We start from the raw sequence: 20,350 nt of genomic DNA on the forward strand, positions 1-20,350 counted from the left end.
AATCTCCTCTAATATTTGGTGTAAACAATTAAAAAGTTCACACATCATCTGCTCTCTCTTAAATGAGTTGCATTAAAAAAAATAAAAGGGCATTGGCCCATCGTGTGTGTTATGACTTTTTAGTGAAACCAGAAGTCAGTAGGGTTCATCTGTGAAATATATTTCTCTGAAAATACATTTAATAACCTTCACTCATTATCCCACACAAGTTACAATTAATATCTTACAAAAAAATCAAACGATCAAAGACAGCACTGAGGTTTTAATGACTATTTCTTTTATTGCAGAAAGCCATCCAGTCATTATTAGGCATACTTATAGGAATGAAATGAGGAATGCAGCAAATAGCCTGAATACACCTCAAGCCTTCACACTACACTCTCCAGACACCGTGTCTTAATACTTCCATAAATCCACATCATCACAACTAAATGTCTGTTGTGTTTTCGTTGTTGATTACCGGCAAGTGCTTCTAACTGTACCATTGGTAGAAATGTCTGCATGTGGCTCTATCCTGATGCATTACACAGTAACACAGCACTGTAGAGTTCCCCACAGAATAAATGAGGTACAGCAACAGCACACGAAAAATACAGCTCTAAGGATTGAAGCGGGCCAGAGAGAGAGAGAGAGAGAACCAAATTTCAAGTTTGCAGAGAAAATTTGAGTATTGCAAATATCTTACAAAACTATGACGTCATTTATAGTCCATAAAGCGAGTAGCAGAGCAAAGATGGAGTGTAATGTTAATAATGTTTTCTCTAAGGATGGACAGATGGAAGCTAAGATAGACAATCTCTCTCTCTGTGGTTAAAGGAACAATGAGACATTTTAAAGACTCTTGTTTATTTTTAGGAGAGTTGTGTGAGCAGATTGATTTAACTCTCATGTCTTTACAGTAAGTATGAAACTACAACCAGCAGCTTGTTAGCTTAGCTCAGGACAAAAACTGGAATTCAAAGTGACAACAGTGTATACAGGACTACAGATGGTGCTAGACATTTTCGTTTTAGCCAGGCAGTGACTTAATAGTCTTGAAGTTGTCAGACAACCAGCAGAGTTCAGGAATTTGCTGCAAGAAATGTTAAAATAGAATACTTTGATTGAAAATAGAGGGTTTTTTTGGCTTGTTGTAAAAACTAACCGAGTAATGTTAACAGCAAAGTGATCGTGAAAGGTCAAATTCAGTGTTTTCTGTTGCCATTTACAGAGTTAGAATAGCTGATATCTCATTTCCAGTCTTTGTGCTACACAAAGCTAACCTTCTCCTGTCCCCTGAGTGACATCCATCTTCTCGTTCTCAATAAGAAATAAATAAGTGAATGTCCAAAAATTGGCAAACTATCCCTTTAACTGATTTTTAAGCAGTTTCAGTTGGTGTCAATCCAACACACTGCCCTTTAACATATAAACCTGCTGAATGAATGTACCAACCATCCTGCATTTAATACTGTAGAGCTCTATTATGATTGAAGGATTATTGTTGGAATAGTTACAAAAAAAACTACAGGTTAAATTCCTGAAATGACCTCAAACAGCAATACAGGATTTTCTTTTTATAACTTTTAACTACTCCACTGTCAACCAAAACCATCAAAATATATTTATGAAACTTTCTGCTATGTAGAACCACAGAAACTAAATATCACTCTCAGTTACAGTTTCATCAAAATCAAACAAAGTGTAAATCAATGATCTCTGACTAAGCTGTGAAACTGATCAGCAAAAGTATGAGTGATCATGTTGGTTTTATGCATCCCATTTTTATGGTCGTATATCTCACTTATCCCACCCCACACCCTTGACTAACTCCGGTCTGTAAAGAAGATTTAGAGCCTCTGTGCTTAAGTCCCCAGCTGCTCTGAGAGTCGAGCGGTGGCTCCAGTCAATGACATCATAATGACAGTGCTTCTGATTTGTTTTGTCGTCGCTCCCTGAACTTTGGCATCTCAGCTGTGAAGTCACTTATTGATAAACAGATCGAAAACCAGTCAGATGATGATTGTTTCAGGCTAAAGGAACTTACTTTGTTCGTTTTTCTCAGAGAACTACATGCAATTAACAAAGATTAAATAAAACCAATCCAAACCAATTTCTAGAAGCAACACTAAAGAATAAGCTTTATGGATGAACGAGCAGAGCAGAGGCACAGCATGAATACATGAATATGCTCTGTATAATATAGAGGGGAGGTTGAATTAATTAGATTAGATCATGTCAATGTACAGAGAAGATATTGACATGAGTGGTGGAGATGCAGGAGCAAATGAGAAGGAATGCAGATTTGGGGAAAAAAGGAATGAAGAATGAACTGGGGGAAACGGGGAACACTTTGGGAAAAGGAACAACTTATGTATTTGCGCTCAACACATGTTATCACACGCACTCATTTTCCCGGAGGACGTTGTACATGTTGACAGTAAAGCCAGAGGGCTTATCCTCCTTCCCTCTAGGATGTCCAAACCCTTCATCTTCATCATCTCCGTCCTCATCATCGTCTGCATCTCGGTCTCTCTCTTCCTCTGGCTCTGTGCTGGATTCTCCATCATCGTCATCGTCCCTCTCTTCGGCCCCTTCCTCAGCTGTCGTCCTACCTTGGAGGGCTATAATCTCCGGCAAGTCAGGGTGATTCTCCCAATGCTCTGTAGACGATGAATAGTCCCAGGAATAAATCAATTCTACCCTCCTGCTGTTTGAACTTTACAGATTCCCTTAAAACAGAAATGATGTGTAGGAGCACACTTTACCTCTCAGGCAGCTGTAGCCAGGTGGTGTTAAGCAGAGACACAGTCTGCCATCAATGGCCAAACGCAGGAGACTATTAGCTGCCCGATAAACATCGTGGCGAGCTGCTTTTGCTGTCTTATATCCTCTTCTCTCTGCCCAGGCTAAAGAGAGAAAAAAGGGACAGAGAGGCCGTATTTAAATGTTAGTTATATAAAAACACACTATTATGTTTTATTGTATTAGTCATAATTAAAGGAAAAGTGTAACGATATTCCTTTTTTCCTCGAAGCAAACAAATTACATGGAAAGATTAAACAGAGAAATCAATGGATTCTTCCACTTAGTATCGTCAATTTAGCCTGTAACTATTTTATCTTATTTCTGTGTACTGTGAGCAAAAACCCATTTAGACCATGTACAATGCTAATGAAACTCAGCATGGGTGATAGTGGTTGGGTACTGAGTATCTCAGATAGGAAAAGGAAGTTGGGAAGTACTCAGACATTGACTTAATTAGGTGTGTACACTTCAGAAATAATTTAATATGACTTTTTTTAGGATCCTGTTCATAATAGTTGTTTTTTTTAGCACCAAGCATTTATTTCCCTACATAACATCAATTTATGAATTTTCTGCACCTCTTTATAATTACGATCTAGTACTGTGTCCTCTTTTGTGTCTTTTGAATTTATTTGAGTCACACTTTCAAACAGTGATAAATACGTTCTTTTAAAAACATGTGGACTTTGTGGAGTGTTTCTGTGCTATACTAACCCTGCTATATTTCTATAGCTGTAGCTGTAGGTGACAATAAGCAGACACATTAATACCAGCCTAAACCTTCACTGGTTAAAAGTGGGGATTAGCTTCTTATATGTAAACAACTATTTACATTTCATACAGCTAGGCCGATAACATTGGTGTCTGCAAGAGAGGTCAATGTTTTGGTGAACAGAGGTTGTAGTGAAGTTTATGAATTGCACCTGTACCAACCAAACTCTGGCTTACCCTCACACACATCCCAGGCAGTCCAGCTGAGCTCCTCAGACCCCTCGTTTCTCTGGTGGGGTTTGTTCTCCAGCAATCTGGGATGTTTCAGCTTCAGCACAGAAAGAAAGGGGGTTCTTTCACACAGATAACCAACTGAGCTGTAGGGCTCCTGCAGCTGAGACACTGGGTAGATGCCTGCCAGAATCTAGAGAAATAAAAACACAGTTAAAGACAAAACACAAAAGTAAGATGGAAAAAAAACATTAATATTTAAAATCAAACAAAAGTTTTAATCCAGTTTTGAAAACTGCAAGACAGTTCCCAAAGTTTGTAAAGTGCAGCTTTCACACAAAAGTACTTTGAAATTCATCAAGAGTGTTTGAAAGATAACGAGCAGGATTGTAGAAAATCAATAATGCACTTTCCCAGATCTCTGTGCGTGTGCTGTTTAACACAATTACGTTTCTACTGAGCCTAAACAGGCAAGAAAACTCAAAGTCACATCTGCTTTCCAGTAACATAATGTGAGCTTATACCTGTATCTGTTTATCGACGCGGGAGGGGAAAACCAATCCAGGGCAGTCACAGAGTTTGACTGTCTGAGTGAGGTAGTAGGTCTGGAAATATTTGGTGTGGCCTGGAGTTCGAGACACGCTGACCACCTTCCTTCCCACCAGGCTGTTTATAACAGAAGACTTACCAACATTTGGAAAGCCTGTAGGGGAAAAACAGCAAGGGTTTGGTATCAAGAAAATATGTTCCTAATTCAGTTTGCTGATTTCACCTGGTTTTGATTTACCAACCTGTTGCTCTACTTTAGCTTATAGCTTAGTTTAAAAAACAGTGGATTTTAAATAGGTCCAAAAATATATATTTTCTCTCTAAATCCCATTAAAGTGAAAAAACTTTAGATTCACAGATAGGCTTTGGCTCACAATCTCTGCTAAATCTTTTATCTAGTAGATTGGATCGAAAGGTGTTATCTATGGGTGCAGTTTTCTTCACAAAGAACACAAAATACAGAGTAGGATCTTAAAGAACTCCAAAAAGGTTTCTAAGAAATAAATCTGCATTTCTTTTCATGATTTTGTTTGGAATTATTTCAAGAAAATAAATCACTGAACTTGGCTACAAGGTCCAATTGCTCATAGAAAACTCAGATGGTTACCTATGCATCCTATTGTGAGGACTCCATCTTTGTAGAGCTCCTGGGATAGGCTGCTCATGTCCATAGCCCGGTCACTTTGATGCTCCACCAGCACCGACTCTGCTCCTTCATCTGGACGCTCTCCATCCAGGCGCTCAGCAACAGCATCTCTTTGAATCTTCTTCTCCCAACTGGATAGGTCAACTTTAACAACAAAAAAAGAAGAAGGTTGTAGTACGAAAATCAATAAAAATGTACAAACAAAGGAATACGTTCACAGACTGTATAGTCATTTTCACAAATGCACTCCTGAAAATTTCAGGAGGACTGCCCCAGAAAAATCTGGTTGTTCACACATGCGCCTCACAGCAGGAGACTATCCTTGTCAGATCAGATGGGGAAGCAAAACATCATGGAAAAAGAGAGACGTTGAAGTAGCAGACGAAGCGACAGAATCCTCTATGCTATGCTATAATGAGAATATTGGCCTTTATATTTACGTTATGTGTATATCCTCAGAATCACAATATCAACTAAAGCACAGAAGAATTTACTGGTGAAGAGAAAACATAATGCAGTTTATTCACGTGTATGGAGATCACAACGGCCATGTGCACACATTCTATGGTCATGCACCGATTGCAGGGAATAAACATCAACACTCCCTCACACTTATTCAAGTTCTAATATCAGCTCACTTCGACTTTCTGCGGTTGTTTGCGTTCACAGGGTTAGTGTGAACAAGGCTTTAGGGCAATTTTAAGGCTATTTTGCTTAATTCCCTTTGTTAACTGTTTTTGCACCAATACACAAAGACAAATTCCTTGTATGTGTAAATGTACTTGGCAATAAAAAACTATTCTGATTAGTGTACTTTTCTTTATGGGTTTGCAAGATTTATAGTAGACAGACACCCACCTCTGCCTGCAGTGATCTCCTGACAGGCCTTCAGGATATCAATGGGACCTCCAGCGTAATTCCAGTCAGCCTTCCTTCTCATTCTCTTCTTTTGGAGCACTACAAGCCAGCAGACAGAGGCAGACTGTAAATCTCACCCAAACTAAATCAACATTACGGCAGGTTTATTTCCATTTCAACAGTCTTGTGCCATTTTTTTTTGTGTTACACATTCCTCTTCATATTTCCCCAGTTTCTCTGCCTACGTTTACCCTCCCCCACTCTACCTCTCCACTCCTCACCTGTGCTGTAGGGCTGCCCAGGGTGGGAGGTAAAGCAGACTATGTGTAGGTTGGGGAACTGGGAGGTCATGTAGTGTTTCCAGGCCATCACCAGTGGAGGAGGACACAGGTCAGCTTTGTTCAAAACCAGGACCACCTGCTTCTGGAGCTCTCCTGTGATGTAGTGGTACAGGGCAGGAGGGAACTGCAGCACCTGGGTGGTTTACATGAGGACACCTCTTGTTAGAAAGTATATCTAGCTCATTCACAGTAAATCACAGGATCATATCCTTATAAATATGAACAATACCACATGAGCTGTTTTAAGCTTTATGTTAATACTGAACAATCTAAACAGTGGAATTGAGTTAGATCACTTCACATTACGGATTTCTAGCTTGTTGGTTGTTAGAATAAGTATGTCAAGGCCTGATGTCTTATACCAAGAACCAACGAACTGTATTATAAATATTATTTTAACTCCAATCACACAGATATATCTTGAACCCTGCGCTAAATGAATGCACACATTTTTTCAGACTCATTAAATATAACTAAATCATCATAAAGAACATTTAAATCAACATAATTAACATTTAATGAGACACTTGAGAAGGGAAACAATGGGAAAGTGATATACTTTGAGACACTTCTGATTTGAACTTCTAATCTCACGATCAAATTAAAAACCAAATATGGTCATTTAATCATAGTAACACAATTGAGGTAAGAATTGTCTAAAATCAAAGCCAACTGTTCTTTAACTTCACTTGCAAAAGCAAATAACTATCAAAACATTAGTATAAGTGAAAAATACAAGAGTTATAGACTCGAGAGTTTTTAGTTTGAGTATTGTTCATGATTTCTCTTTTAGAATAGAATAAGGGTTCATATAATGTTGACAATTATCTTAGATATTTACAAATTCAAGTTGAATTGTCGCCATCTAGTGGTCTCATTTATCCAGCAGGCTTTTGTTTCCAACGTCACCTACCGGGTGCCTTATGTCCACAATGAGCAGGACGACATCTGACATTTCTAACACCCTCCATAGCTGCCTCCATGTCTACAAGAGAGAAAAAAAGGAAATGGAGTGAGGGAATCCTTAGGAATGCACAATTTCAGTTTTCTCAGCATGACAGTTTATTAGGAAAACTAGCTTTTTCTTAGACATTTTCTTGAATATATAGACTTTTCTCTCTACTTTCATTATCTATCTTCATGTTTTAAAACAAACTCCAGTTCAACAAGCAAAGCAACCTGTTCAGACAAGCAGCTTCTTCAAATACGTGTCATTTTTCCATCATTCTCATCCTCGGCTGCACTCATAAAGCCATCATCTCTAGATTACCAAGAGCCACTTATCACACCGGCAGCTGCTAAAGCCCTGCTACTGCTGTGATGATGTGCCTCCTGAGCTCAGCCCACGCTTTGAAATTAAATTATCTGCAGGTTTTCAACTTAGATTTTTTTTATGATTTTCATAGCCAAAACTAGCAAAACTAAAAAGCATTACACAGCATGTAAGATATGATGGTACCTTTTCCCCAGAGAAAACTATCAGATAATACATGGGTACAAAAATAGGCCATATAGATGATCTTACGTTCTCACAATTCAATATTCACTCCATGCTACATCCTAGAGACATAAACTGGAAGACAGAAAGTCTGTTGGGTACTCATAATTTTACAGGAAGCTCATTAACAAGCAAGATTGCTTCATGCAGTGTCTGCTGCCAAGAGGTTCAACAGGATTCATAAATACTGATTTTGCCTAGAAAAGGCGCTGAAGTCTGAGCCGTTTAAACCTGCTTCATTTAACAAAGATGTGTCAAAGGCTGCATTCAAAACCTACTAGAATAAAAACTACTGGGGGCAGAAAGGGTCGAAGCAGGTGTGTACACAGGTGAAGGTTAATAAATGGTCTGATCCAGGTGCATAAGCAAATTGATGAGGTCTGACCTGTATTGTATTACTTGCTGTGTAGTTTAAAAGAACTGAGCAGATTTGAACTTGCTGGTTTCATTGCCAAGACAAACAACTGCAAATTACCTGGAGTGGGACTTTAAACACACACTAGTAACTACCAAGTGCAAAATATCAGTACATAAATGTACCTTATATAAACATTAAGTTACAACACTGCAGCTGTGTACCCCTCTCAGTCCATTAAGCAACAGTTTACATCCATGCCTGTTCAGACACATATAATGTACAACATAGATGTTAAGGAATTTAATGAAAAGGTATTACGTATTTGAAGGCAATTTATTTGAACTGTAAGTACAGAGGACTGATGAAGATGAATTGTTCCTGAGAATGGGTTGGACGAGACATCCATAATCTTACAAGGAATGGAACACCTGAAAACACGATGGCTGTTTTGAAACCACCTACTATACTTGTAGTATACACTTATTTGTCCAAAATGCAGTAAGCAGTATGCAAACAAATGCGAGATCCGCAGTATACCAAAACTACCCTGATGTGTACTGCTTCAGGAAATATCTACAGTATGCATCAGACCAGTCTCCTACTGATTCCCACAATGCAAAGCGCCAGGTCAGAGATTGACATGACAGACAGCAGAGGCCAGTAACAGGGGAAATCATCACAATGAGACCAAACCACATAAAGATACCACCAACTTCACTTGTCAGCTTTTTTTCAGACTGTAAGTGGATGCTAGACTTTAACAGCGTTGCCATCAGCTGAGCTGTGATTTACTTCCGCATTCCAAGATGGAAACCAGCTTAACCGGGCCTGGCATACTTCAAAATAACCACCGACTGGCATTCATACTATTGTTGAACACAGTATGCAGTTGGAAAAACAGCTGCTGCCTAGGGACATAGATTACTCTGACCCAGAAGCAAAAAAAGAATGAATGAAAAGAACGAGTTCATAGTCCAACCTGCCAATTTTATAGCTAAATGGCACCTTGTGAGTTAATCAATGATGTCACTAACCTCAAGATTGTGCTCAAAGTGGCTAAGAGAGCCAGGTGGGTTTCTGGAGTGCAGGTCATCCAGGTACTCTCTGTATGATTTCTCCTCTTTCCTCATTAGGTTCTCTCGGGTCATCTCATAATTCCAGGATGGTCGTCGTGGGAAACCAAGACCTGGCAGTTAATAATCAAGTTTCAATGAGTCAAGCGGTGACTCACTCTGTTCATCTGTTTGGCTTATTTTCAGACGGTCATGTGTAAAGCATAAAAATTAAGCAGACCTTTGTCTGAGGGGTAGATGTCATGGATGTTTGTCTCAAGTTCTTTGTCTGAGATAGGCTGCAGCACCTTCTCCATGGCCAACTTCTTCCTCTTTTCCACCTCTTCTTTACTTTCTTTCTCAAAGTGCAGTCGGAACCTGAGGGAGCAGTCAAGGAGGGTTATTAATACAGCTTATTTAATTATTTGGCTAGAATTGGTTGTTATATCCAAAAAGTGGTTGACTAACCACGCAAAATTTACAGACAATTTACTTTTTCTATGTATGTCACTTCATATCACACACTAAGAAACCAGATGTCTAAGTCAATTTCTGTTTAGAACATGTTTCTAATCCCATTTTATTGTTTTCTATAGACGACCACAATGTAAGCTTAGTCCACTAAAATAAAATCACTTAATAGCAGTGTTGAACACCTGGTCACTTTCTCTTATTATTAAAGACTACCAAGCAGCAGACAATTAAAATAACACTGTAAAACATTTATTGTCATGACATGAAAACAAAACCTAGACAAAGACAGTTAGATGTGAAAATGAAACAGGAGGGCAAAATAAAGGCCTCAAAGAAAAGAAGATAAAAGTAAGTTTAAGTTGAGTTTTAATTGGGTGTAGGTAATGGCGATATCTAAGGAAGAGTGAGAGATATTTCTATAGTGTAGGTGCTATGATTGCATAGGAGAGGACACCACTAGGAATGTGGTGGTGAACTGGGTGCTGGGAAGGTCAAACATGTAGGGGTGCCAGGCTGTCGGGAGATTTTTAAACAAACAGGTCACTTAATGTGCCTAAATGTCAACCAAATGCATAAGGTAGTGCATGTATTTAAATCAAGAGATCGTGAAAAAAAGAATACAAAAACAAAAAAAGAAATTTAAACTGATAACTCACCTGTTGGGGTCATATCTACCTTCTCTGCTAAAGGGCTGTTGATTTAGTCTCCTAATATCAGTGGTCTCACTGTCTGAGGTGTCCGATTGTCGTTCTCCTCGCTCAACGCTGGCATTGCGGCTGCTTGGCCCAGAACCTGTGTCACCTGGACGGCAGAGGCAAGGAGTCACAATAAAACACAGGCTTATATCATACAAGTTTCCTTAAATCCAAGAGAAAGATATACCGGTACTTTTTCCACTTATTAGTAGTTAGAGATATCAATATATCCTGTGCGTTGGCTCAGCCAATTCCTAATCAATGAGAAAGTCTGGTATCTTTACCTTGAAAAGGGACAACAACTTTTGGGAAATTAAACAGTGAAGTGTTTCCAGTATAGAAGGGGAAAAAAAAGTTTCATTTAGATTGTTTTGACAACTTTACAGCTTGACTATACTGACTCAATATACTGGTGAAGGCACAAACCAGCAAATGATTTGACTGTAATTCTAAATATTTTGCCTATATCTATAGATTAAAATGTTGTGTTCAAGCTGGTTATTGTACATGTGGTGAGAAATGTACCTGAATATACTGCTTTTGAATAACCAACTATCTTTCAGCAAACATGTCATCACCATTCAATGTTGTTATAAAGTCATTGTAGGTAAGATTACACCTGCCCTGCTGGATTAGCACTCATTTGTATCTGGTCAAAAGACTACAAATAATTGTTATGCCGTTTCATGCTCATGACTGTGATACCAAGTTAGAAGTTATTTTACAATGCTTGTTTTTGATATTAGCTGACAGACAGACAATGTGTTTTTCTTTCACAGGCTCAAAGTGATCTAATGCTCTACTTGTACATCTTACGTAACCAAACACAACAGTGACCAAAAACACTTAGCTGCTTCACTAATGTCACATTTGTCTGAGCAGCACAAACCGTTAGCTCAGTGCTAACGCTAGCATGGTAACGCTAATAGAAAATGCAGTTACCTCTCTTTCTCTCCCGTTTGACTTGTAGCTGTTTCTTCTTCTGTTTGTTGCTAAATGGCTTTTTCCTTGGCATACTTAAAAAATAAGCTGGTGAATATATATAAGCTAAGTACTATAAACTCTGTTAAGCAGTTCTCTTGTTGGCGTTATTTACATGGGGAAGTTTCTCGACTCCTACACTTTTCAGTGACGCCATATCTACTGCAGACTGCAGAGAACGGTGGACGATACCACATTTCCGTGTTCGCAATATGTTTTAGGTTATAGATAATATTGACACCCTTCATTAAGCAATCATATTAAGAACACGTTTTGCGCCATGTAACCACCTTGTATGTTAAAAAAACCCCGGTACCGTAATAATGCTGGTAATACTTTCATTAAACCCCTCCTCTCTAATGGTACAGGCCACTTTTGTAAACACCGCACTACTATTTGCACATTCCAGCAGAGCAGACATGCTTAAAACAATAAATACATTTGGGTGCACAATACCAACATTGATACCATGAGTTACACAGGCAGAAGTAACAGATTATGTTATCCATTAGGTTTATAGCACAAAAATGTAGTCGATAGTTTTTCTGTAAAAATAGGTTTCACATGTTTTTTTTTCAAAGCTTTGAAAATGTCAAGTGTTTGTATTTTTTGAGTATTTATGAATAGTTCTTCATTCTTTATTTGAATATCTTGTATTAATTTGAAGTCAGTGTAGTGCTTCAGGAAAATCTACCGTAATTAATAAAGCATTTACTGAATCTGAAAAAATTCCAATGAAAGTAATTTCTGAGGGTTTATTGTATTTTAAGCTGGGAAAAAAACATGTGTGTGTGGTATGTGTGTAAAGAAATATTATACACATTCTTATTGTGGAAGTATAATAGCAACACATTTGGATAACATTACTTTTAGGACATACACACAAAGCTGTACAGTAGGATTACATGAAACATGAACAGACTCAGTATGGCCCAAAGGCCATGTGAATCACACCAATGGGTCTAAATGGGTTATAAGGATCACCTCATCCTTTAAACGAACAATCATACTTTATAAACTGGTTGTATATAAGTATATATACTTGACTGCTATTTTTTTCTTTTCTGAAAAGGAAATAACATTGATGTCCCTTTTATGGTTAGAAAGTATTATTTCATTTCAGGAATTTATTTTACAACATTGCAGAGGTTTTAACATTTAGAAAAAAACACCAAAAGTCTTTGTACGAAAGTATAAAAATGTACCTTCACAGTCGATTGCCAATTTTCTGAAACAGACAGGCCTTAGATTGATTTGACTGAATCTGAAGTGATAAAACAATAAAGAGAAGCAATGTCTCTTTGAGTATTTTCCCTATCATAAAACCATCACTGTGATGGACTGAAAGATACTTTATTGCAATCTTTTGATCTATTTTCTACTCCGACAGGAACAGGTTAGCAACGGGGGAAAAAACAAGGCAGAAAAAAAAAAAAAAAAAAATTTTCAACAAAATCTTCAGTAAACTGTGTTACCACACTGCTTATCCTGTTAGTCTCAAACCATTGTTCAGGCACAGTCTTTTGTGTTTTAAAGTTCCTTTATCATTTAATTATTGCTTTTTTTCTTCATCCTCCATATTTCAAAACAATATTCCGCTTCCCCACCGCCCAAACTCATTCCTCTTATAAAACTCTAAGAGTTGAGGTGCTCCACTTGAATGGTGGAGGCCGACACAGTGAGACAGAGGTCCTTGTGGGAAGTTAGATCCGCTACACTGACTGGTTTGTACTGGATGTCACTGGCAGAGACTGTTTTATACTGGTGCAGGTCAAATGGGCAGGAGATGGTTTCTGTTTGGGGGTAGTTGCTCTGGCTCTGCCCCTGCTGGCCTCCTCCACTCCCAGCTCCCCCTAGTCGGCTCGCTCCTCCTTCTTCGTTTTCCACCTGGCCCTGAGCAACAGTCTGACCCTGGGCCTGGCTTTGGTTGTGGTTGTGGTTCTGTTGTGTCGACCGTGCTGCTGCTGCACTCAACTGGTCTGGGTTGTGTTTCTCCATGTGTTTCACCAGATACGTCTCCTGAGATGAAGAGAGGATAGGTAGAGGGGAAACAGTGGACACATGACTACATGGTATAAAGTAGCTGCCAGTTGTCTGACACCAGAGAGGCAATTCATAGTTTTTCATGCAGAAATGCGCTTCAGAAAAGGACATCGATCTTACTGAGGTATAAGTACGGTTGCAGAGCCCACAGGAGTAGATCCTTGCGTGTTTGACAGTGTGTGTGGACATGTGCACCTCCAGACTTGCTGAATCTACATATCCTTTATTGCAATTGGTGCACTTGTAGGGCTTGTCCTTGTTGTGTTGACGTCGATGAGACTATAATTAGAAAGAAAGGTTTCACAATACAGCAAAGGGCTCTCCAGATAATAACATTACATGAACAAGAAACTAAAAACTGTCACACACCTGTAAATTTGAAAGTTGTGTGAAAGATTTCTCACAGCCTGGATGTGAACACTTATAGGGACGATCTCCTGTGTGGATCCTGGATTGAATAAAAAAAAACAAAAAAAAACATATGTATATACATTCACAGACTCCTAGCACTTTCATAGTGATCTATCTGAGCGCAGGAAGACGCTAAGGCAAGTGAGAAACCCAAGACCAGTGATTGACTTACCTGTTGTGCTGCTGAAGGTGACTGAGCTGTCTAAAGCTCTTTTGGCAGTACGAGCAGGAGTAAGGTTTCACTCCGGTGTGTATGCGGACATGTTGGGCCAGGTAGCTTGAGTTGGCAAATGACTTGGTACAATGTGGACACTTGTGAGGCTTCGACTCTGTGTGGTTCCTGATGAGGGCAGATATGAGAAAGAAAAACAGATAGTTATGGTATACTGAAAAAAAACATCTGTTAATGTGTATGAAAGTATAGAAAATGATCATCTCAATTTATCAAAACCTGTCAGATTGAAGCACAGAAAAATTAACTCAAACAAAATGTTGCCACTTAGTATCAGTTACAAATTATTATTATATTATATAAACATTAACCTCTAAAATTCACTCAATCACAAAGTGACAAAGCAAGAGTGTGAATTATTATGACACTGTCCTTTCATGCATGTCATTCTGCTCTGGGTGATTTGGAAGTCAAGAAGAAAAAGATATGTTGAATGTAATAATTTTGCTGAATGGTCTTATAAATGCACCCATTTAGTTAGTTTGTTTAGTTTGTGCCGCCACAAACTTCTTTCAAATAATTTGATGAAAGAGACAAGCCAAGAAGAAAAGCAACAGGACGACTAGAATCAAATGAATGCAGAGAGCAGGAAAGCAAAGCATGGTAACAAAGGATTTCTGTAGTAATTTACCATTCAATGGAGAAAGCAAGAAAAAAAAGCATCGACAAGGAAGTATACCAGACAATAACTGGACAGTTTGAATGGGAAGCACAATGGAACAAAGTCTGTATTTGGACATGTATTTCTTATTCTGTATATGTGAGTTGTGTGTGTTTGGGAGGCACTGGCAGAAGAAATGACAGAACATGCAGACAAAAAGAAAAAAAAAAAACATAAAAGAAAAAAATGCAATGCAAGCTACACAAAGAGAAGCAAAGTCACAAATGAAAAAAGAAAGAATGGGCAAAATATGCTCATTATATCAATGAATATAACAGAGCTCCATGCATTTCAAATGCCCATTCATATGATGGTATAAATTATGAAAACATGTGAACTTAGAAAGATATCATTTGACTTCCATTTTTCTGAAAAGGTCACTTCTGGATGGAACTGTTAGCATGCCAACATTAAATGGCTGTGAAATAAGCATCTGCACACCACTCCATCCTCTTCCCCAGGAGGAAGAAAAAAGGAGTCTGGGCTTCTAAAAGTCACTTTGCAGAGTAAGTTAAAGGACAGGGGGTTTGGGGTTGGTAGCTGGGAGGTGGGGTCTGCAGTACCGTGTGTGCTGCTGTAAATGACTGAGCTGCCTGAAAGATTTCTGGCAGTAGGAGCAGGTGTAAGGCTTGGCCCCGCTGTGGATGCGGATGTGCTGGGCCAGGTAGCTGGAGTTGGCGAATGACTTGGCGCAGTGAGGACACTTGTGAGGTTTGGCCTCTGTGTGCGACTTGGAGTGGATCTGCATGTCAGACTTACTGAGGAAGGTCGCCGCACACATCCGGCACCTACAGGCGGAGAGACACAGAATTGGGGAGGGGGGGCCAGGACGGACAGAACAAGAAGGAAGGAGAGGGACACATATATAGAAAAGTAAACAGAAGAGAGAGAGTTGGAAGAAAGTAAAAAGGACAAGAAGGAGACAGGGGAAGGAAGCATTGACCCAGAAGAAATGAGAAATGATGGAAAATGAAACTCAAAATAAAAAGGAAAAAAGGATCATGTAAGATATATAAATGCAAGCAAGAAGGGGGGGGGGGGGGGGGGGGGGGTAAATCAAATGTAGAAGACGTGTGAACACAGGATAAGTTGTACGGAGAGGTATTAAGATACTTGAAAAAGTAAAAAGAGTGCTTGAGAGTTTACAACTCCAAGAGCATGCAATACAAAGACAAAGAGGACAGTAGCGACCAGGTAGTAATTCATGTCCAGTGTGCGGAAACAAAAAGAGCATCTATGAAGCACTGATGTATTTGTAGCTCAAATACATTAGGGGAAGGAATCAACTATTCTCTACAGGAGCAGGCATGTTCTGCCACAACATGCAGTGAAGGGCAATCAAAGGAGTGTGTGTCTGTGTGTTTCAGATATTTTTTAATCAAGCCAGCCAAGCTCATCTACACAAGCTGGTCTTCTCTATGCTGATTGTATCAGGACACAGAGCAAGAGATGTGCTTACATTCAGTAGCTAGCGCAAGGCGAAACAGGGATGCACAGCAGGTGTATTTTGACACTGTACCTGTAGGTCTTAGTGCTATCTTTTGTGCCGTGGTCTTCCTCTTCATTTGACAGGTCATATGGGTCTCCAGTATGATGTTGCAAAGACGCCAACTGTCAAAAATAGTATTCAAAGTTTACTTATCATCCTGTTTATTACCGATAGTTCTCTGTCAGAATCTCTTCCCTTTTTGAATTCTTACCTGTCCGCCAGCTGTCAGGTGAGCCAGTATTAGCGTTTCATTTCCTGTTCCACCCATCCCACCGACCCTGGAAAGTGCCGTCTTTTTTTTCCTGCCTCGCTTGGAGGCCGCAGGCATCACGACCACATGGGAAGACCCATCGCCTTCTTTTCTGTCTACAAATGAATCAAGTGTTAAGTACATTCAAACAAGGTAGGACAAAGAAAATCAGTATAAACTAAGCTATTTCTTATTAGATATTTAAACATAAAGCTCCTAGTAATGATGTAAACAACTTTAAATAAATAAGAATGCACAAACACACCAATCATTTATTGGCATGCTGTGACAGGATGTGAAGGATACATTTCTTTTTAAGGAAAACTGATTAATTTAAAAGTGAAGAACAATTAGTCACTGGCACCGCCCGGATAAGTCATTAAATTAAAAGTTGCTAATTTTCCCTGATTTATGCAACTGCTGAAAACAGTATGTGCCTGAAGAGAAGAGAACTGGGCTGTTGCTCAGAGATTTTATAAAAAGACAAGTGAACAAAACCTCTTTATATTTCTCTCATACCATGGCCTGAACATAGTGAAAATGACACTCAGAAAAGACAACAGGGGCGGCCATGTTACAAATCTTTACAACAACTTAATGGATTACAAAACAATTGATTTTCTTCTTCTTGTTTTTGGTTCTTCTGCTCATTGAAGGACTAAAAGGATAATTGCACATAAGTGTATATAAAGACAACGACAAAAAACAGTTAACATTGTCGTTTAAAAAAAACAATTCCAGGTAAGACAATGCCTTCAGGCGCCCCCTCGGGTTCACTGACTTTCCCAAGGACACTTTGACATGCAGACTGAATGGGGCAAGTTAAACTGTACTTCTTTAGTCTGAGCTGTAGTTGTTGTCACAACCCAGAGAGACATATGGCATGGGTTTATTTCTGTGTGTGATTTACCTGCAGAATGGAGTGCTGAAACAATCATGGTCGTTGCTGGGTGACCAGAGACAAATGACTGAGACGAGGTGGGTGACACTAATGTTCCCTGAGGAGTTGTGATGACCAGACCCGCTTCAGAGAAAGTCACAGAAAAAAAAAAAGGACAGCAATCAGACTGTTAGTATTCACTTTTTCACATACTGTTTCATACTATGAAGCGATCTACTAGCCAGAGGTGTTTGGCTAGTGCTAGAAAAGAGTGTAATAGCACAGCACTTCTTCTCCACGGTTTGTAGAAAGCCCTGAGGTTGTAGCATGAATTAGGACACAGAATTGTTATTCTGGCACCTACCCTTAGCCCATTGTGGAGCTTTGAGGTCCCATGTGACTCAGATTTAATTTGTTCTCATCAACTTAACAATTGAGTACATCACTGATTCCTATAGTTTAGAGTTAAAGTCATGAGTTCTTAATCCAGCCTAAACCTTTGATGTGGTTCAGATGAGAAACTTTACTTTTGTAAGATATTATTTAAAATGTATCACGGAATAAACAGGAACAGTCTCCCACTGAGAGAGACCCAGAGGCTTCTCGCTACGCAGACACTGACTCACCTGCTGTCATGATGCCCGTGGAGGGGACAGACAGCATGTTCTGGGTGCTGTGAGGAGGGTGGAGTTGTGCCACACTCCCAACCTGCCCTCCTCCATCTGTTTTTGTCCCATGAGTGGGGATGGTGAGAAGAGCGGTTTGGTAGTGTGATGCAGGAGACGGAGAGAAGCAAGCATTCTTTTCCTGTTGCTCTTTCACTTTGTTCAGGAACATGGCATTTTCAATCTGTCAGTAGAAAGGACATGTTTCACTTGATCAACTAGACTGTTAATCTTTTTCTTAAACTCCCATTACACTCCTCAAAAAAGATACATCTTATATGAATCATTAAGAAATGACAAACTCTTGATTTTTACTCCAGACATACCTGTCCTGATACAGTGGGGATTGGAGACCAAAAGTATGATGAATTGAAGTGAGAGTCTTCCATCATTTCTGCAATGACACAAAAGCAGCTTTTATTAATTCCTGTAATTACCTCATTAGTACAACCCCTGGTTACTTTGTACAATGTCATAGAAATACTACAAACACATACACAAACTTGCACAGGCCATAACAGTTCTAGGCACAGTAAGAATTGTATCTAAACACAACACTACATTTTGTGATCCAAATATTTAACTCAACCCACAAATGTAAACTGACACATGTTGGCAAACAAGTTTTGTTTACACATGTAGGTAATACAAACCTACATTTCCAATTTTGATTAGCTGAACACCAAACTGGATAGATTTAATTGTAAAATTGGTCGAAATTAACTCCTCCAGCTCATATACCATACTGTATGTAGATAGAGGTATTTGGTTTCTCTCAGATTAGAATTGTTTTATTAATTTGTATGTGGCCTAATACAATTCCATTTTCGATTGAAGTGCTTTGAGAGAAAACAGCAATAAGATAAATAGTTTCAACCACACAGTCCCAACTATGTTTTATTTACAACACTCAACATTTCCACTGTGTTGAAAAGGCATATAATTAAAGTAGTGCAAACTTATTGGCACACATTGAATCTGTGGCAGGTAATGCCAACCCTTCGGGAAACAAAATAATATAAGAAAATTAATAAAAAATTGACAAGCTTAAAAGAGATATTCAACTATGTATATGTTAAAATAAAATGTATATTAAAATAAATACTAATACAATAAAGTAAATACTAACTCCATAAATGTTAATGCTATCGTCTATGTGATGTAATTTTTAACTTCCGATGTGCGATGGAACTGTAACAAATGGCTTTAATGGTTTTTAGCGCCAAGTTACAGTACTGTAATGACATAATGGTATATACAGCAGGTTCAACTTCTCAGCTAATGTTAAAGTTGACTCGACAGACTTACATTACATTGAATGTAGACCTACTACCGACTATCGCTCACTTTAAAAAAAAATACCAAAGATTATATAGTCACAGTGTTTACAAAAAGCAGCAGCTAAACACAAGGACTCCATTTCGGTTCCTTTCATGTTGTAGTTAATCAGGCCCGACGCGCTGATTTACATACAGTTAGCTAGCAGACAGCACAGTGTGTCTGTAGTGCCCTCCTGCTTTGAAAAAAAATAACAAGCAAATGCAAAAAAAAACCAAAGGATAAAAAAAAAACTGCAGCGAAAAGAAAAAAACCGATAGACAATCCTCGCAGACTTCCGGCTGTGGAGACGGGTGGAGAGACGACAGCGGAGTCATGCAAACCTACCAAAAAATTACAACCGAATGCATGAAGAATAGTGGCGTTTACCGGTTACGGCGAATTCGTCTCCCTCCCCGGGACTCCCCTGGACCAAGACTCCTAGGAAACGGTTTTTCAATCGGCCCAAATTCCTCCAAACCAGCAAAGTTTTTTCCCCTCTTGGCAATTTTTTTCAGTTTTTTTTTTCTCCCAGTGAAGTAGCTGCCTCATCTAAAGCTTCACTTCCTCCGGATAAGGTCGTCAGACAAAGAAGAGTGTAGTTTGATGTCACTTCCTGTGCTGGTGGACTGCTAACTTTCTTGAAATCGTATTAATTTGTCGATTTGTATCCGTAAAACAGCAGCTAAATTGTGAATCTCCGCGGACTTGAACCACATAAAAACAGGACTTTTGGTCTAATTGGTTTCGTTTGAGCCTCAAGCCAGAAATGCCGCATTCACATGCCGTCGGAAGCAACACAGTCAAAGAGGTTGTCAGGGCATTGACAAAATTATTTATCACTCTACCAGATTTCCCTTCAATATAAATGCCACCCTCATATTGCGCATTTGTCCTCTTAACGAACTTTCCCCCAAAAATATGCAAATGTACTCTTGAAAGGTGTATTGTGTATTCCTGTGAATAGAAGATGTGTAACATGAAATGATCACTGTAGGCTATACATACTATACTCAAGATGAATAATTGTAGGGTATTGTAAACTCGTGTCGTCTCCCAAGCATGGATGGATTACCTGGGGGAGCCTCCAAAAGCCTAGGGTTCCGTGGAGGATTGAATTAAAGCGCCATGGGACCCCCGCTATCCAACACCCTGCAGCCAATGCTATTGCCCCATTGGTAATCCAGCCTGGAGAGAGGCCCTGGAGATAGAAAAATTGTT

At 39.1% G+C, this 20,350-nt stretch overlaps 2 protein-coding genes across 4 annotated transcripts; both read right to left on the reverse strand.

The window, feature by feature from the left end:
• Window positions 1–255: 255 nt before the first annotated feature.
• Window positions 256–11,358, reverse strand: gnl1 (guanine nucleotide binding protein-like 1). The gene is made up of 12 exons (XM_061049242.1): window positions 11,143–11,358; window positions 10,162–10,306; window positions 9,273–9,409; window positions 9,014–9,165; window positions 7,037–7,108; window positions 6,064–6,256; window positions 5,783–5,881; window positions 4,886–5,068; window positions 4,254–4,432; window positions 3,736–3,922; window positions 2,748–2,888; window positions 256–2,642 (listed from the first exon to the last, which is right to left on the reverse strand). The coding sequence occupies exons 1-12, from the start codon at window positions 11,213–11,215 to the stop codon at window positions 2,377–2,379; spliced, it is 1,827 nt and encodes a 608-aa protein (XP_060905225.1). The 5' UTR covers window positions 11,216–11,358; the 3' UTR covers window positions 256–2,376.
• Window positions 11,359–11,922: 564 nt separating this feature from the next.
• Window positions 11,923–19,882, reverse strand: znf384b (zinc finger protein 384 b). 3 transcript variants are annotated; one of them, XM_061049247.1, is made up of 11 exons: window positions 19,520–19,877; window positions 18,139–18,206; window positions 17,774–17,996; window positions 17,178–17,291; window positions 16,229–16,383; window positions 16,048–16,139; window positions 15,092–15,316; window positions 13,808–13,975; window positions 13,594–13,672; window positions 13,345–13,503; window positions 11,923–13,200 (listed from the first exon to the last, which is right to left on the reverse strand). In XM_061049247.1, exons 2-11 carry the CDS (start codon window positions 18,202–18,204, stop codon window positions 12,817–12,819), a joined length of 1,665 nt encoding a protein of 554 aa, XP_060905230.1. In that variant the 5' UTR covers window positions 18,205–18,206; window positions 19,520–19,877; the 3' UTR covers window positions 11,923–12,816. The 3 variants fall into 3 exon arrangements, with proteins under 3 accessions (XP_060905230.1, XP_060905229.1, XP_060905231.1); XM_061049246.1 differs by having other exon boundaries at window positions 11,923–13,503; window positions 19,520–19,882; XM_061049248.1 differs by lacking the exon at window positions 15,092–15,316 and having other exon boundaries at window positions 19,520–19,874.
• Window positions 19,883–20,350: the final 468 nt, after the last annotated feature.

Source organism: Labrus mixtus, chromosome 11 (genome assembly GCF_963584025.1).
Source record: "Labrus mixtus chromosome 11, fLabMix1.1, whole genome shotgun sequence".
Taxonomy (NCBI): domain Eukaryota; kingdom Metazoa; phylum Chordata; class Actinopteri; order Labriformes; family Labridae; genus Labrus; species Labrus mixtus.

What these genes read in the sequence shown, in the direction of transcription:
- znf384b (XM_061049246.1), bottom strand. Translation starts at nt 18,204, where the DNA reads ATGATGGAAGACTCTCACTTCAATTCATCATACTTTTGGTCTCCAATC. An exon ending in TTCAGCACTCCATTCTGCAG is followed by an intron (nt 16,384 to 17,177) that starts GTAAATCACACA and finishes ATTCATTTGTAG; the next exon opens with ACAGAAAAGAAGGCGATGGG. An exon ending in GATAGCACTAAGACCTACAG is followed by an intron (nt 15,317 to 16,047) that starts GTACAGTGTCAA and finishes CTCCGCCTGTAG; the next exon opens with GTGCCGGATGTGTGCGGCGA.
- gnl1 (XM_061049242.1), bottom strand. Translation starts at nt 11,215, where the DNA reads ATGCCAAGGAAAAAGCCATTTAGCAACAAACAGAAGAAGAAACAGCTA. An exon ending in ACTTTGAGCACAATCTTGAG is followed by an intron (nt 7,109 to 9,013) that starts GTTAGTGACATC and finishes TCTCTCTTGTAG; the next exon opens with ACATGGAGGCAGCTATGGAG. An exon ending in TGCCTGGGATGTGTGTGAGG is followed by an intron (nt 2,889 to 3,735) that starts GTAAGCCAGAGT and finishes TTCTCTCTTTAG; the next exon opens with CCTGGGCAGAGAGAAGAGGA.